At 42.3% G+C, this 15,762-nt stretch overlaps 1 protein-coding gene across 4 annotated transcripts in view; it reads right to left on the minus strand.

Annotated features, from left to right (window-relative positions):
* The window catches only part of LOC130207054 (LIM domain-binding protein 3-like), a 29,715-nt gene that overhangs the window by 8,981 nt on the left and 4,972 nt on the right, over window positions 1-15,762 (minus strand). For 2 of the 4 annotated variants that reach the window (XM_056435452.1, XM_056435454.1), the window contains exons 3-6: window positions 8,594-8,745; window positions 7,420-7,489; window positions 4,096-4,121; window positions 2,178-2,348 (exon numbers count right to left, since the gene is read on the minus strand). In XM_056435452.1, the coding sequence (XP_056291427.1) occupies window positions 2,178-2,348; window positions 4,096-4,121; window positions 7,420-7,489; window positions 8,594-8,745 (419 nt within the window). Of the gene's footprint in view, window positions 1-2,177; window positions 2,349-4,095; window positions 4,122-6,317; window positions 6,512-7,419; window positions 7,490-8,593; window positions 8,746-15,762 lie in introns of all 4 variants that reach the window. The other 2 variants (XM_056435453.1, XM_056435455.1) reach the window with 1 other exon arrangement.

Raw genomic sequence — 15,762 nt, forward strand, 5'->3', positions numbered from 1 at the left:
ACCAGACCACGTCAATACCGAGACACGGAAGCTTAAGTGGACTTTATAGGAGAGTGTTTTTTTATTCCGGGTGGAAGGAGGTCAAGTTTATGATGCCCTGCTGCCTTTTTTAATAAAAACTTTTTAAAACGTTGTGATAGTGAAAAAGAAACAAACAAAATGTTGACGAGATGACGAAATAAAAAATTAACTGGTATTGATTGGAGAATGAAATGAAGATGAAAAAGAGGAGAGTTAATAGAAGACAGTGTATCCGAATGAGTGGAAGGCTTCAGGATGTTTGTTTGTTTGTTAGATGCAGAATGAACAGATGCAACCTGCTAAAAGAAGGAGGAGAAGAGGGGTTCAGAACATTCAGTTTGTCTCATTTCTTTTTTCTCTTGTTTAAAAAAAATATTCTGTTGCTAAAAAGAAGAAAGGAACAAAATGTTGACAGTGCACGAGACGACAAAAGAAGAAAAGAAAAGGAAAATAAACTAGCATTGATCCGAGAATTAAATGAAGATGAAAAAGAGGAGAGTTAATAGAAGACAGTGTATCCGAATGAGAGGAAGGCTTCAGGATGTTTGTTTGTTTGTTTGTTAGATGCAGAATGAACAGATGCAACCTGCTAAAAGAAGGAGGAGAAGAGGGGTTCAGAACATTCAGTTTGTGTCATTTCTTTTTTCTCTCTCGTTTATTTTTAGTATTCTGTCGCTCGGTAAACGAGCGTTCGGCGGCCGGAGAGACGACGCCACACTCGGGAGATCGCTCTTCTGCGTCGTAAAAGCCGAGCGCGAGGAGAGAGAAACGTCACTGAGCCGAGACGTTCAGAGCAAGTTCATGTTTTTTGTTCTCTCGGGGGAGAAAAGAGAGAGAGAGATGTTTCATGCACACACACACACACACACACACACACACACTGCAGCACAGAGAAGTGAGTGGTCGTACGAGGAGAGGAAGAAGAACACGCCGCAGTGTTTTTTCTTCATGAATGCCACGACACACAACAACAACAACAACAGCTGGAGCTCTTTCATGTTTCAGAGAGTAAAGCTGTGAAGAAATAATAACCCGATTTAAAATATTGAGTAGATTTACTTTCTTACTTTTTAGGACTGGTCTCAAATTCGAGTGTCTTTTTAGGTGAATATTAACTTTGCGTAAAATCAGTTCGAGACCAAATGCTCCAAATCACACGTTCAATACATGAACACAAACACTGCAGTAACAACAACAACAACCGCAAACGCACCACAGACAAAGTGCTTTAAAATTGAAACAAATAAATAAACCAGAAAGATGTTTTCTTCTTTCTAACCTTCAGAAACCACTGAACCAGAACTACTGGGGGCGAAGAAGAAGAAGAAGAAGAAGAAGAAGAAGAAGAAGAAGAAGAAGAAGAAGAAGAAGAAGAAGAAGAAGAAGAAGAAGACGAAGAAGAGAATAAGGAGGAGAAGTAGAAGAAGAAGAAGCAGGAGGAGGATAAAAAGAAGAGGAGAAGAAACGGAGGAAGAAGAAGAGAATAATGAGGAGGAGAAGTAGAAGAAGAAGAAGAGAATAAGGAGGAGGAGAAGTAGAAGAAGAGAATAAGGAGGAGAGGTAGAAGAAGAAGAGGAGAATAAGGAGGAGGAGAAGTAGAAGAAGAATAAGCAGAAGGAGGATAAAAAGAAGAGGAGAAGAAGAAGAAGAAGAAGAAGAAGAAGAAGGGAATGGGCATGGACAGGAGAGTGTTTGGGATTAACTACTTTAATATCCACCAATTTAAAAAGGAAGAAATATAAAGACAGAGTAAGAGAAGGAGTGATAAAAAGGAGGGAATACAAGAAGGAAGAAAGAAAGCAATAAACTAATTTGTTTTGCCAAATGTGTTCTGTAAGCACTATTTAAACCTGAGTTGAGCGTTCTGTGAGGAGGAAGATGATCTTGTTGGAATACACACTCACTCAACACAACGTTGTCTTTCAATCAACTAGAAATGACGTCATTCCTCAAAGTTTGCCGATTTTCTCTCGGACAACGTGGTCACGTAGGAACGTGAGTTTGAGGAGGAAGAGGAGAAGGTGGAATCGGGAGGAGGTGAAAGGAGGCAAAGGACGAGGGACGCAACGTTGGTGAGGAAGAGGAGTTGGTGGAGCGGTGCCGAGGAGTGAACGTAGAAACAAAGGAGGAGGAAGAGGAGGAGGAGGTGCCCTTACCCGCCGTCTTGCCCCTTGCCCTGCGTCTGCCCCGCGATGGCGTCCATGATGGCGTCCTGCGAGTACATGCTGATGGGCGTGTTGTACTGGGCGTGGATGATGGTGGCCTTGCCCCCGGGGCCCTTCACCTCGATGGGCTGGTGGGTGGGGAGGGCGGCGGAGGGGTTGAAGCTGTGGTCGGCAGGGAGGAGGAGGAGGAGGGAGAGGGACGTTTTGTGAGGGAAGGAGGGCGAGTTTGTATGAAAGAGAGGAAACATGCAGCCATGCTCACGGCAAACAGGCAGGAGGGGATGTTACGAACATTTGGGGCACTTTTTGAAATAAAATTGAAACTTTGTTTCAAAATAATAAATATACTTATTTACAGGATATGAGCAATTTTCATAAAAATTGCAATAATAAGACTATTAGGCAATAATATATGATTAAAAGTGTTTTCTTAGAAGAAGAAGAAGAAGAAGAAGAAGAAGAAGAAGAAGAAGAAGAAGAAGAAGAAGAAGAAGAAGAAGAAATGGATGGAGGAGAAGAAGAAAAGAAGGAGGAGGAGAAAAAGAGAAGGAAGAAGCAGGAAGAGAAGAAGTAAAAGAAGCAGAAGCAGAAGAAGAAAAAAAGAAGGGAAGAAGAAGCAAAAGAAGGAGGAGAAGAGAAGAAGAAGAGGATGATGATGAAGAAGAAACAGATGGAAGAGGAGAAGAAGAGAAGGAAGAAGGAGGAAGAGAAGAAGAGGAAGAAGAAGGAGGAGACGAAGAAGAGGAAGAAGAAGCAGAAGAAGAAGAAAAAGAAGGGAAGAAGAAGAAGAAGAATCTCCAGCTTGTGTTCCTTCCGGTGTTTTTAACCTTTCTAAAGTCTCTTCATCTCGTGAGCATCAAACCGTCGACGTTCAGTGACATCATGAATCTGTTTCATAATGTTTCATCATTTTAAGTTGTGGGCGGAGCCTCAGACACAAACCGTGACCTTCACTTCAGATTTAATGTCTCATACGTTGTTAAATAAAGATATGGATGTGTGTGAGGACGCATGCTCAGCCAATCAGAACGCCACAAACCACCACAGGGACATGACACCCAGAGGGAGGTCAGAACTCTGCTTTTCATTGGCTGGAGACTCATCTGTCTCTTTGTTTTTAAAGGAGCCGTCACTCAACAACAACATCATCAACAACAACAACAACAACCAGTTTTCAGTCTGAAGCGCACAGCAAAGCGTGACGATGCACAAACAGACGAGGCTTAGGGAGACAACGACGGGTGCTTGATTTAGCTTCTGTGGAGGCCCAGGTGGGTTTAGGCCCAGGTTTAAGGCCCAAGTGGGTTTAAGGCCCAGGTGGATTTAAGGCCCAGATTTAAGGCCTAGGTTTAAGGCCCAGGTTTAAAGCCCAGGTGGGTTTAAGGCCAAGGTTTAAGGCCCAGGTGGGTTTAAGGCCCAGGTGGGTTTCAGGCCCAGGTGGGTTTAAGGCCCAAGTGGGTTTCAGGCCCAGGTTGGGTTAAGGCCCAAGTGTTTTAAGGTGGTTTTAAGGAGTGTGGAACCTTCTCGTCGTGTTTGTGTAAACATCTGACGGCATTTCTAACTTCTAGAAACCGCCGAGCTGATATTCACAGACACGCACCGCGATTGTTTTTTAAAATTTGCTCTTTTAAAAAAAATTATTTTATTCTGAAATGTACTCAGAAGGGAAACAACCTGGCAACCGTTGTTTGAGTTCGTACACGGCCAGAGGCCACCGACTGTTCCCACCGGGGGGTTTTATTTCCTCGTAATTTTACCCAGTTGTCTATTATTGGACAACGATGCCCCGGCGATTAAGAAAAGGCCACAGACGCTTCATCCCTATGGGGAACACACACACACACACACACACACACACACACGCGCCGAGCCACAGCACGCCTTAGAAGGACCACACGGCGATACTAACTTGGGAGCGGCCGCGGGGGAGAAAATCTGGTTTGACCGCCATAGAAAAGCACCGAGGAGAGAGAAGATGAAGCCATTAGAAAACACGTCCCACACACACACACACACACACACACACACGTTTTGTTTTGCAGGACAACTTCCGCTACAGAGAGGAAAGAAACAAAGGTCAGAGGTCAGCGATGAACCCAATGTCCTCGCACTGACCCTCGAGGCTGCAGAGGGAAGAGAGATTCTTCATAAAGACGACACGAGGGGAACGTGACTCGTCTCCTTCAGAGTTACGGGCCACGATGTTTATTTATCAAGATGTGTTTTTCACTTTATATGCATAACTTTTCTGATGTTGTGACGTATATCTTGAAATAATTCTTTGAAATGTGTCACAGTGGGAGAGGTTTTAATTCGTGGGGGTGTATTTGTGCACGTGTGTGTGTGTGTGCGTTTTGTGTGTGTGTGTACATTTTGTGTGCATGTGTACGTTTTGTGTGTGTGTGTATGTTTTGTTTGTGCATTTGTGTGTGTAGGTTTTGTGTGTGTACGTTTTATGCGTGTGTGTGTACGATTTGTGTGTGTGTGCATTTTGTGTGTGTGTGTACGTTTTGTGTGTGTGTAGGTTTTGTGTGTGTGTGTAGGTTTTGCGTGTGTGTGTGCGTACATTGTGTGTGTGTACGTTTTATGCGTGTGTGTGTACGATTTGTGTGTGTGTGTGCATTTTGTGTGTGTGTGTACGTTTTGTGTGTGTGTACGTTTTGTGTGTGTGTAGGTTTTGCGTGTGTGTGTGCGTACATTGTGTGTGTGTGCATTTTGTGTGTGTGTGTACGTTTTGTTTGTGTGTGTACGTTTTGTGTGTGTGTGTATGTTTTGTGTGTGTGTATACGGTTTGTGTGTGTGTGTGCATTTTGTGTGTGTATATATTTGTGTGTGTATGTTTTGTGTGTGTACGTTTTGTGTGTCTGTGTGTACGTTTTGTTTGTGTGTGTACGGTTTGTGTGTGTGCATTTTGTGTGTGTGTGTGTACGTTTTGTGTGTGTGTGTTTTGTGTGTGTGTGTACGTTTTGTGTGTGTGTACGTTTTGTGTGTGTGTACGTTTTGTGTGTGTACATGTTGTGTGTGTGTGTACGTTTTGTTTGTGTGTACGATTTGTTTGTGTGTGTACGGTTTGTGTGTGTGTGCATTTTGTGTGTGTGTACGTTTTGTGTGTGTACGTTTGTATGTGTGTATGTTTTGTGTGTACATGTTTGTGTGTATACGTTTGTGTGTACATTTGTGTGTGTGTGCATTTTGTGTGTGTGTGTATACGTTTTGTTTGTGTGTGTACGTTTTGTGTGTATGTGTATGTATGTTTTGTGTCTGTGTGTGTGTGTACGTTTTGTGTGTGTGTACGTTTTGTGTGTGTGTGTGTGTGTACGTTTTGTGTGTGTGTACGTTTTGTGTGTGTGTGTGTCTGTGTATGTTTACGTGTGTGTGTGTGTGTGTGTGTGTGTGTGTGTGTGTGTGTGCGTCTGTGTGTGTTTACGTGTGTGCGTGTGTGTGTGTGTGTCTGTGTGCGTGTGTGTGTGTGTGTAGAGAAGGTTCCCCGACCTTTACCAGCAGCCAGAGGAACAAACAGGTGTTTGGCTTCTTTCGTGACACCGTAACCGAATCAATCTGTGAGCTGAGGAAACCCCAAAGGCATGCTGGGTAACGGAGTGTGTGTCTCTGCGGTGATTACAAATAGCAGTAACACACTCCACCCTCACAGCTCTGGATTACAAGTAAATGTTTTAGCACTCAAATATACTTCCAATTTAGATTATTTCATGTTACGGTGGAGTTAACTTTCTTTACTTTTGACGAAGCCGTTTAGTTTAATCTATCCGTTGATTATAGTTTGTAAATGTTGTTCTTCTATTTTTTTCTTCTCTTTTTTCGTTTTCTTTTCTAAAGAAGAAAACAGGAAAAATAAATAAATATAAATAACAAAATCAAAACAAGATAATATTTTGTTATTCTTAATACTGCTGTGAATCTTCTTCTTGTTTCACGGCACAACGTGAACATTTAAGAATCCGACCTGTTGTTATTTATAGTTGTATTCATTGTTTTTGGGAGACTTCTACACACTGAATGTCCTGATGAGCCCACTTTTCTCCTTCTTCTCAGGGTTAAAGGTCAGCGGAGGTTTTAGAGGAGTCAGCTATTAATTTATTATTTGTTCCTCCTCTTTACGTCTCTACGTACCCAGCGGGCCGACCCGCCTGAGCGGCAGCCATCCCCCTCAGGGTCTCCTCTGAGTACAGGCCGATCGGTGTGTTATACTGCTTCCTCTCGGCGGGGCTGACCGCCACCGTCGCCGCCCTCCTCCCGGGAGAGTCTGCCTCTGCAGGCCCGGAGGAGGTACTGCAGGCTGACAGGCGGCCGTTGACCTGCACCGACTGAGGCTCCAGGTGGAGCGAGAGGTGGGAGGGGGCGGGGCGGGGAGCAGAGAATAATGGGCAACAATTATCTATACCTGATCAATATCTTTTTGAGAGAAATTATACTGGAAATGCTTGAAAAACTGTCAACATTTCTACATCATTATTATTTTTTATTTTTTTTACTAATACAAAATCTAGTAACTTGTAATTAATTTTTTTCATTTTATTTTTGGAATTATTCTCACATCATCCTATGCATTAATATTATAATCTCTTATTGCATTTCAGTATTATCGATCGATACAAAAGCTTCAAAGTGTATATTATCTTATGTAAACAAAGCTGTAAATGTAAACAATAACACATACTTTTTTAAAGGATTTTAAGATATTTTATCTTTATATTTTTAAAACCAAATGTCTCTGTGTCGATCCAGTGGCTTTTGAGAGGTTTCTATTTGAACAGACATCAGAGTGTGTTGTTGTGTTTGTGGTATCTCTTGAGGCAACGTGGATGTCGTGCATGTAATTCTTCCTGCAGCCACCAGGAGGTGACAACTCATTCTGTGGAACTGAGTCTGAACCACAAGAAGAAGAAAAAATATCTAAACATGTGCTGACAAAACTCCATGTTTAGCTGGATAAGAAACACATTCAGATTAAAATAGTTAAGAAACAAAAGGAACAAATAAACAATCAAATAATGAACGAAAATGTGGTGTGAACATCTTTGAACTCCAGTTTTCTTAATATGATACATACAATTAAGTTGTGTTTTTAGGATGAATTTCTGCCATGGCTGAAAGTAAAATGTTCTGCTATAATATTGTGATCAATACCAGGCAGCAGCTGTACAGTTTCCCCCCAGAATCCACTGAACAGCTATGTGTAGCAGCAGCAGAAGTGCATTCTGGGTAAATGTACCTGTTGGTGTGGGATCATGGGGATAGAGGTGTCCATTCTCTGTGCCTGCATCGTAGCGGGACGCTTGGCCCTGAAAGGAGGAAAAGAAAAAGGGAGGCGATGAAGATCTGCACGTGACGTCTGATTAGCTTCGCTGTTTCGTCGTTCAGATCCATGCAACCAATGAGCTGATGATTTAATTATTTACTAACTAGAGCATAACATTGTTTCCAAGAGCATAATGTTTTTCAATGTATTCAACGGACAAAATTGATGCATACGACTTTAAAATATACATTTCACCCATCACATTCTCACTCCAGCAGTCTGACGCTGGCCATCGGGATTAAAGCCCTCAAACACCCCACAATTAAATTATAAACAAATAAATTAAGCAGTTTTAAATAAATAAGGCTCTTTTCAGATCGCCTCAAACCGCACAACGTTTGAAACTCAAGAGGACCGCGTCGTGAGATGTGAAATCAGGGTGCATTTCATGTAATCCTCCAGTATGTGGGTCACTGCGATGGAAACCGTCTTGTTACTGATCCACGGGAGGAGGCAGAGAGAGCAGGTCTACGCCTCTTATAGAGACGAACAGCCTTCAAGGTAAGAGTCAAGCTCGATGAAGGACGGGACGATGGCATATGCTCCAATGTGTCCGTCTCAAAGATGTAATAATAAAGTTTATGAAACCTTGAATTAAAACAAATCTACCGATCACAGCAGGTTGATACAGAGTCCGATAGTGATGGAAAACAAGCTGAAATACTATATTGTACGTTACATCATTGTTTTGAGGAGCACGCTTGGTTCAAAGCTCTCCTAAAGGGGTTAAATACGATTAAAAATGCACATATGCACACGCTTTGGGAAGTGTGGAGAGATATAAAAATCATTTTGGAGATGAGTACGAGCTGTCACCTCAGAACTATCTATAATATCCTTTATTATTAGTATATTAGGCCAGGAGTGGAATGTAACCAAGTACATGCACTTCAGTACTCTATGTATGTACACATGTGAGGGACTTGTACTTTACTTTAGTGTTTTCTACTTCACTACAAATAAATGCAGAGTTTGTAAAATATGATGTTTTGTTATAAACAGTTGGTCCACTCGTCAATTAGGAGCAACAAACTATTCCTCGTAACGAAAAGAAAAGGCATTAAAATGTGTTTGTTGGTTTCCTCACTTGGTCATGGTGAGCGCCAGGTTGTAGGTAGCCATCTTGATCTTGTTCTGGGCCTCCAGGTGAGTCATCCCGTCGGTGCCGACGCCGTCGATGGCCACGATGACGTCGCCCTGGACCAGGTTACCCAGCGCCGCCTTGCTGCCCGGAGTGATCTGTCCGGACACGGAGACGTTTAGATCTCTGAGGATCTCGACACGCGACGGGTCGACACGAACAAATTAAAGATTCAAACCTGCGGAAAAAATAATCCACTCTGGTTTCATTAGTTAAGAGAAGAAAGTTAGATTGAAGAGTAATCGTTTCCGGTCTTTACGTCATGTGACGTGGGTTCAAGTGACACCGCGGGTCACCTCGTGTCCTTCAATCACTTGATTATGAAAAAACTGGATGGAGACAATCAATATGATGGGAACACAATTAATCAATACGTTAAGGATTCATATGTCTGCATGCTAAAGTCCCTTTAATCTAAAAATCCAGCTCAGGATGGGAGTTTTGACCCTCGTCCACAAAACAGGAACAATCAACAGGTTTAAATGTATTAAACTTCCAAATTTAGAGACTTAATCGATTTTAAAATTATGTTAATCCTATAAACTTTTTTTTATTTTTTATTAAAACTTTTTAAATGTGTTTCAAGTGGAAAACCAATATGACTTGAGAAGATCACCGACTCGAATAGAGACACTGTTGGAGCTATTTATTTTAGACATTTGTATTTAGTTTTATTGTAAAGTAATATTGTTTAAACATTGTTATTTAGGTTTTACATTTTGATACGTGACAAGAGCTTTTTTCTCATGATAGTTTTAGTTTAGTTCATTGTAATTGTTGTTTAAATATATTTTTAGTATTGGTTCACTGATTGGGTAACACTGGGCCCCTGTGGTTATATGTAGGTGTGAGTAGCTTCAGGACCAGCATGCACCGGGGGGGCCTATGGTTTGTTACCAGCACACCAGAGGCAGTGTCAACATTTTGTTTCTTTAGTAAATAAATTATAAGAATGAATGACATACGGAAATGGACATTACCTTCTTTTTTGATTTATAGATTTATTTGACAAGTGGCGGATGAGCCGCTATGCTCGGCTGAAATTAGTGAATAAAAAGAAAGTTAGAAAGACTGGAAACAGGATGGAAAACGTTTGATGGCGTTGACCTTGTGACCTTTAACCTCACAGAGTCTGTGTCTCCTCCAACACAATGCCATGCCTGAGGTGTTAGACTCTGGACAGCTGTCTATACACCGCTAACCCCCCCCCCCCCCCCATCCTAAATCACTCTGATTAACTTCTACATCATTTCCATCCGCAGCCATTGTACTATCGCTAGTCTGAACAGTGTGACCTTTGACCTCTACACCCTGCGGGAGGAGGAAGTGGAGGACGGGGTGGTTGAGATGCGGGATAGGGCGGTACAAGTCAAAGGTGGTGGAGTGTAGCCCATTAAAAGTACATTTACTCAAGTACTATACTTAAGTACAGATTATAGATAGTTGTACTGCACTTTACTTGAATAACTCCGTTTTATACAAACTTATACCGAATTTCAGAGATAAATATTCTACTTTTCACGATATTTATCTCTATTTTTAGAGAATAAGACGATCTTTATCAAATATCTCATTTTGTTCACAACTCAAATATATTCAGATTATTCCATAAAGGAGAAAAGAAAATAGATAATATTCCAAATTTAAAAAATGGAATCAACGAATGTTGACTATATCTTCTTAAATAATCACACACAGGTTAACAGATTATCAAAATGGTTTTGCGATTAATTCTAAATATTTCGTTCAATTTGGACTTTCCAGTTCAAAATGGACTTTAGCTTTTTAGCATTTGTATGTTTATTATGAGAAGAATGAACGGACTGCTCAGAAACAGGATTAACTGAAAAAAACCTGCAGTTGAGACCTGGATGAGACTATAAATACACACACACACACACACACACACATGTACACACACACACACACACAGTCAGGGATACAGTTTAAATAGCGCTGTGACGCTTCGCTGCAGCTCTTCTCTGCTCTGACTCATCCGGATGACATTTCCACTGAATCGGGGATAATGTGGCGTGAATGGAACAGCGCCCCCTAGAGGCGAGCCGTTAGCCCAGTTTACACTCTGCTCAGCTGGCCGGTGAACTTCCAGTTCGAAGAATTCCCGCACACCGAGATCGGTGAATGAATTCAGCTCGGAGCCGAAGGAAGCTTTACAACCAGCAGGACGAGCTGTGACTTCGGAGGATAGAGTGCAACGTGTTCTTCAAGGTTTTTTGGGGAAATAAACCAAAGTGATGTTCGTACGCGGTGTTTCTCACCAGAACTCCATGTGTGACCAACGAAGCCACAACAAGATGAGCATAAACACTGTAGTTGCTGAGGGGGAATAATAATAAGAAGAGTTCTTACACAACAAAACAATTAACAATTAATTTTTGATTTAAAGTGTTGCCTTCGGGTCATTTTGACCCGAATCAATATTACACCCTCCTGCCGCCTTCGGGTTAATTTCTAGATATATTCCTTATGAGGTACCTCAACTATACCTCTAGAGTCTAGACCAGGCCTATTCAACTAGCGGCCCGCGGGCCGGATGCGGCCCGTTTGAGTTTAACTCTGGCCCGCAAGACTGCCTGCAAATCACTATAGCTTGGTAAGATAAAATAAAACTGACGGACACGCCTCTTTTATACATTGAGACCACGTCAACAATCCTTCTCGACTCGCGCGCGACTCTCACTAGCACCCCCCCCCCCATCAACAACTCTTCTCGGCTTGATGCCGGCGCGCGCAACGCTCAGCTGTGATGCTCGCACAGGTGAGCATCGGGTGCTGATTTGATCAATATTCTGTGCGGCCCTCACACCCCCCGTGATTTTCTTATTCGGCCCACTTGCTACTGAAGTTGAATAGCCCTGGTCTAGACCGTATGCCTTACCTCTAGATATATTACTTACAAGGTACCTCAACTAGACCTCTAGATACATTCCTTACGAGGTACCTCAACTATACCTCTAGACCTTATTCCTTACCTCTAGATACATTCCTTACGAGGTACCTCAACTATACCTCTAGAACGTATTCCTTACCTCTAGACCTTAAGTTAAAGTGCTTTTCTTGAAGAGGAAATCCCAAGTTCAAATCCCACCGGAGCATTATTATTTACCCATCGTCTGCTAAGTGACTAAGATATCAACTTTATATCCGATTTATTCCGACGACAATCAACATATTAACTATCGGGGAGGAAGAAACTCGTATGTGACTTAGTTGGTTAAAGCTCTCGTCCCGTAAACAAAAGGGTTCAAATCCCAGCAGTGCTGCAGACGGATAACTTCCGAACGGGAACTTCCGCTGCGTCACTTTTGCCGACGCCGTCTCATTTTCCGCTTTGGATTAACGTGAACAAATGTTTTGGAGGGTTCGTGTCACTGAGTTTGAACAATGCGAGTCCTGTCCGGGCTGCAGAGCGGCGGTCCACTGCCCCCCCGAGCCCCCGACGCTGACCCGCATGCAGTCGACACACGTCATAGACAACATTTCAAACACCGGACCGGCTCTACGGGGGATCTGCTGGACCGTTTTCTTCAGCGAAGCCGTTGAGAATGTGAACTTCTTCACGTCACATCACAGCGATGAGGTCATCGCTCTACCAGCAACCTGGAGCCTCCATCCGGAGTTAAAAATAGGACCCTGGATTTCATTTGAACACACTGACAGCGACATCAGAGACTCTGTGGGTCTGTAACAGTAGAGGAAGAGCTGATAAGACCTGTGTGTGTGTGTGTGTGTGTGACCTTCAGAGGCTAAAAACAGCCTTCTGCCTGTCAGCAGCCACAGACGCTCGCTGCCACTCTGCAGGCCTCAGAGTGCGGTGCGTTCGGGTGCTATAGGAGAAGTGAGAGGTGCCAAAAAACGTCACGCTGTCAATGAATTATGGTCGGCCACATTTCTACTGCACAGATCACCTGGGACAATGCAATTTTCACAGCTCGATGGTGGAAGTACCTCCTCATACAGGGACGCTGTTGGTTCCCTTTGAAGTCATGTTTCATCTCCCAGCCATGTCTTGTTGGCCCTATAGTAGTTTTGCATCTCTTTGGGATGTTTTGCATCACTTTCTAGTGATTTTACATTTCTTTGTGGTTATTTTTATAGTTAGTTTGCATTGCCTTTGAAGTAATTTCACACATGTTTTGGTGGTTAAGGCCTTTTTCATTGTTGTTTTTGTGTCACCTTGGTCGTTTAGTGTGTCTTTGTTTTCATTTGGCATCTTTTCGTGCTCATCTCATTACGTTTCTCACAATAAATGTTAATAAATGTCACTTCAGAAAGATGAATTTTCTTTTTGTTGCATTTGTTGTCGATGTGTATGTTGTACATACTCCTCCTCCTTCGTCAAGTAGCCTGGCTGAATTGAAATTAAAATGGTGGTAAGAATGATATAAATACAATTGTTATAGTGGGTTCAATAAAGGATGATAATGAACATTTACTTTCGATTCATATCCGTGTTTTTCTGAATTTTTATTTATTTGTTGTTGTTTTTTGTTGTCTTGTAATGTGTAACTCGTAAAAACTTCAAATAAAAGTATTAAAAGAAAGAAAGAGGATCTGCCCCAGCTGGGGTCCCCCTGCACCCTCAGACCACGCCTGCAGACCCTAAAAGACAAGCATAATCCATCTTTCTGGAACAGAACTGGATTTCAGCAGCGGGATGACATTATTTCCAAAAAATTATATATATATATTTTTTTAAAGATCCAGATCAGTCCTGGTTCACACGTTGGGATCCCCTGGCCGGGGAAGGGGGGCGCGGTGGGACCCGGAGGGCTGAGTCAGCGCCACGTGTGGCTGCCGGACTCCAGTTACCGAGAGCTCGGCTTTCACACAACCTGTAAAACTTTATTTCAGAAGCTCAACTGTACAGAGACGCAGAGAATCAGAGAGTACACTAGAATATCTGCAGAGGGGCATTTTTAAGAGGTTTATAGCAGGGTGGAAATACATTCTTTTTAAAAAACGCAGTTACGGGTAAATTAAAAAATAAGTTTCGTTCAGCGGCTGCAAAGTAAGAAATATTCCTGATTTGATTAATTGTTTATAAAATTATTCGATGTGTTTTTCTGACAGCTAAACAATAAATTGTCAGAGATTTAGCTGTTCAACACACGTTAAACATAAATAATAAAAAACGGATATTTACACAATATTAACCGATACATTTAACCAATCTGGACTAAAACCAGAGAAACAGGGCCTTGAATATACTTTCAGCATGTCTATTCATTTTGTTTATTCTATTCATTTCCATTCTTACGTTGTTGAACTGAAAGTAGTCTGAAGGCCGAGGTCAGGCTGTTTTTCCAGCCTCATTTCTGAGACCTTTCACTGCAGTTCCCTCCACCGACCTTCCCCCTGTTCTTTATTCTCGATCCAGTTCACTTCCTTTCATCACCACATTCTCGTCTCCTATCATCCACCTGCCGCTCGAAGCTCTGCTGCCATTTCAGTCGGCTCCTCTGGCTTTATTGCAGAGTTGAGAAACACAAAAATAAAAGTGTTTCTGAATATTCATCAAGGAACCAAAAGACCTGCAAAAAAAACCGGCGGGATGTAAAGACGTTTGAGCGAATGAAACCAGGCTTACAGTTTTTGTAAAGGTTTTTCTAAAGGTTTTTCTCAAAGAAATTGAAAATGTGTCCACATTTAAAGCTGCACCCTCTATTCACACATTTGAACTCCCAAAAACTTGCCAACAATAACTCATACTCTCTAAACTAAGTGACGTTTCCATCAAATATCAGCCAGTTGCTTTTTAATCTATTGAGGATGAACTCAGAGAAGAACCGGATCTCTTGTTGGAGACGATCACCTCAAGGAGCCTCCTTGACTGCATGTTTAACGGTACCTCATACATCTTTAAAAACACATATATATATATAGTTTAAAGTTAAAAAGAGTCATCAGTATTACCTGAAACAGCTGGTCTCTGTAGTTTCTCATCACACCAACAGAAGGGAATATAATGCATTCGTTGGGGACTATTTTCAGCGGCGGATTAATCCACATCTGATGCTCTAGTATTAGAGAGAGTATTTGTGGCAGCGGGACGCCGTGTGTGGGATTGAGTCAAAATAAACTACAGTGTGTGTGTGCGTGTGTGTGTGTGTGTGTGTGTGTGTGTGTGCATGTGTGTGTGTGTGTGTGTTCATGGTGATGAAGGACAATGTAATCCAGTGGACACATTGATGTGTTTTTGATAGTTTTGGGGGCGCTGAGAAAGAAGATATCCGGCTTTGATGCACACGCAACACACGGTTATGAGATGCATTCACTTTTTGTTTGAATCTGAACGTGAAGAAAAATAACGAATGTCACCAGAGTGTCACCAGAGAACATTTAACCCATAGAAAACAAAACATCCACCAGAATCCAGCAGATTGGGTCCAATAAATCTTCATCTGTTCGTTCATCCCGCTGTTTTACTTCTAAACCCGAGGACACAAAGAAGCGGCAGCGGGACGATGGAAAGCGGCTGCCGTGCTTCTCTCATCCAGAGATTCTCTGGCATCCAGTAAAAAAGAAATAAAAAGGAAAGCCATCGTTGCCAGAAAACGCAGCGATAAATCCAATTCAAAGAGCACATCTGCTGTCGCACAGATTAAAGCCGCATGCCACCGCACGCTGAGTCATTCTCCCAAACAAAGCTCAGGGTTTCTGTGTTGTTATCAGTGTGTGTGTGTGTGGGCGTGTGTTTATTAACACACTATGGGTAAATTTGTAGTGAAAGCGGATGTTTGCGTGTCGAACAGGCTTTTCTGTTCCGCACACACGAGCAGGTCGCCACATGTGTATGAATGTGTGTGTGTGTGTGTGTTATTTCACGGTCTCAGTATTGATGGACCGGTCTCAGACATTTCTCTTTGTTAAAAACAGTGAACCGTTTGCAAAGAAATCTATTTTATTTTATTTTTTAAAGGCGGAGCCTCGTTGCTCCGTCCCTCCACCAGAAGGCCTCGTCTCATGCTGTCCTCTCATCCATTATTCTCTCTCTCACACACATACACACACACAGGTGTGTACAAGTAAGCGTGTGCATGTGCGCATTATTGCAAGTGAATGAGGGTTTAGCATTTTGGGATGCGAGACAG

Source organism: Pseudoliparis swirei, chromosome 17 (assembly GCF_029220125.1).
Source record: "Pseudoliparis swirei isolate HS2019 ecotype Mariana Trench chromosome 17, NWPU_hadal_v1, whole genome shotgun sequence".
Classification (NCBI taxonomy): Eukaryota; Metazoa; Chordata; class Actinopteri; order Perciformes; family Liparidae; genus Pseudoliparis; species Pseudoliparis swirei.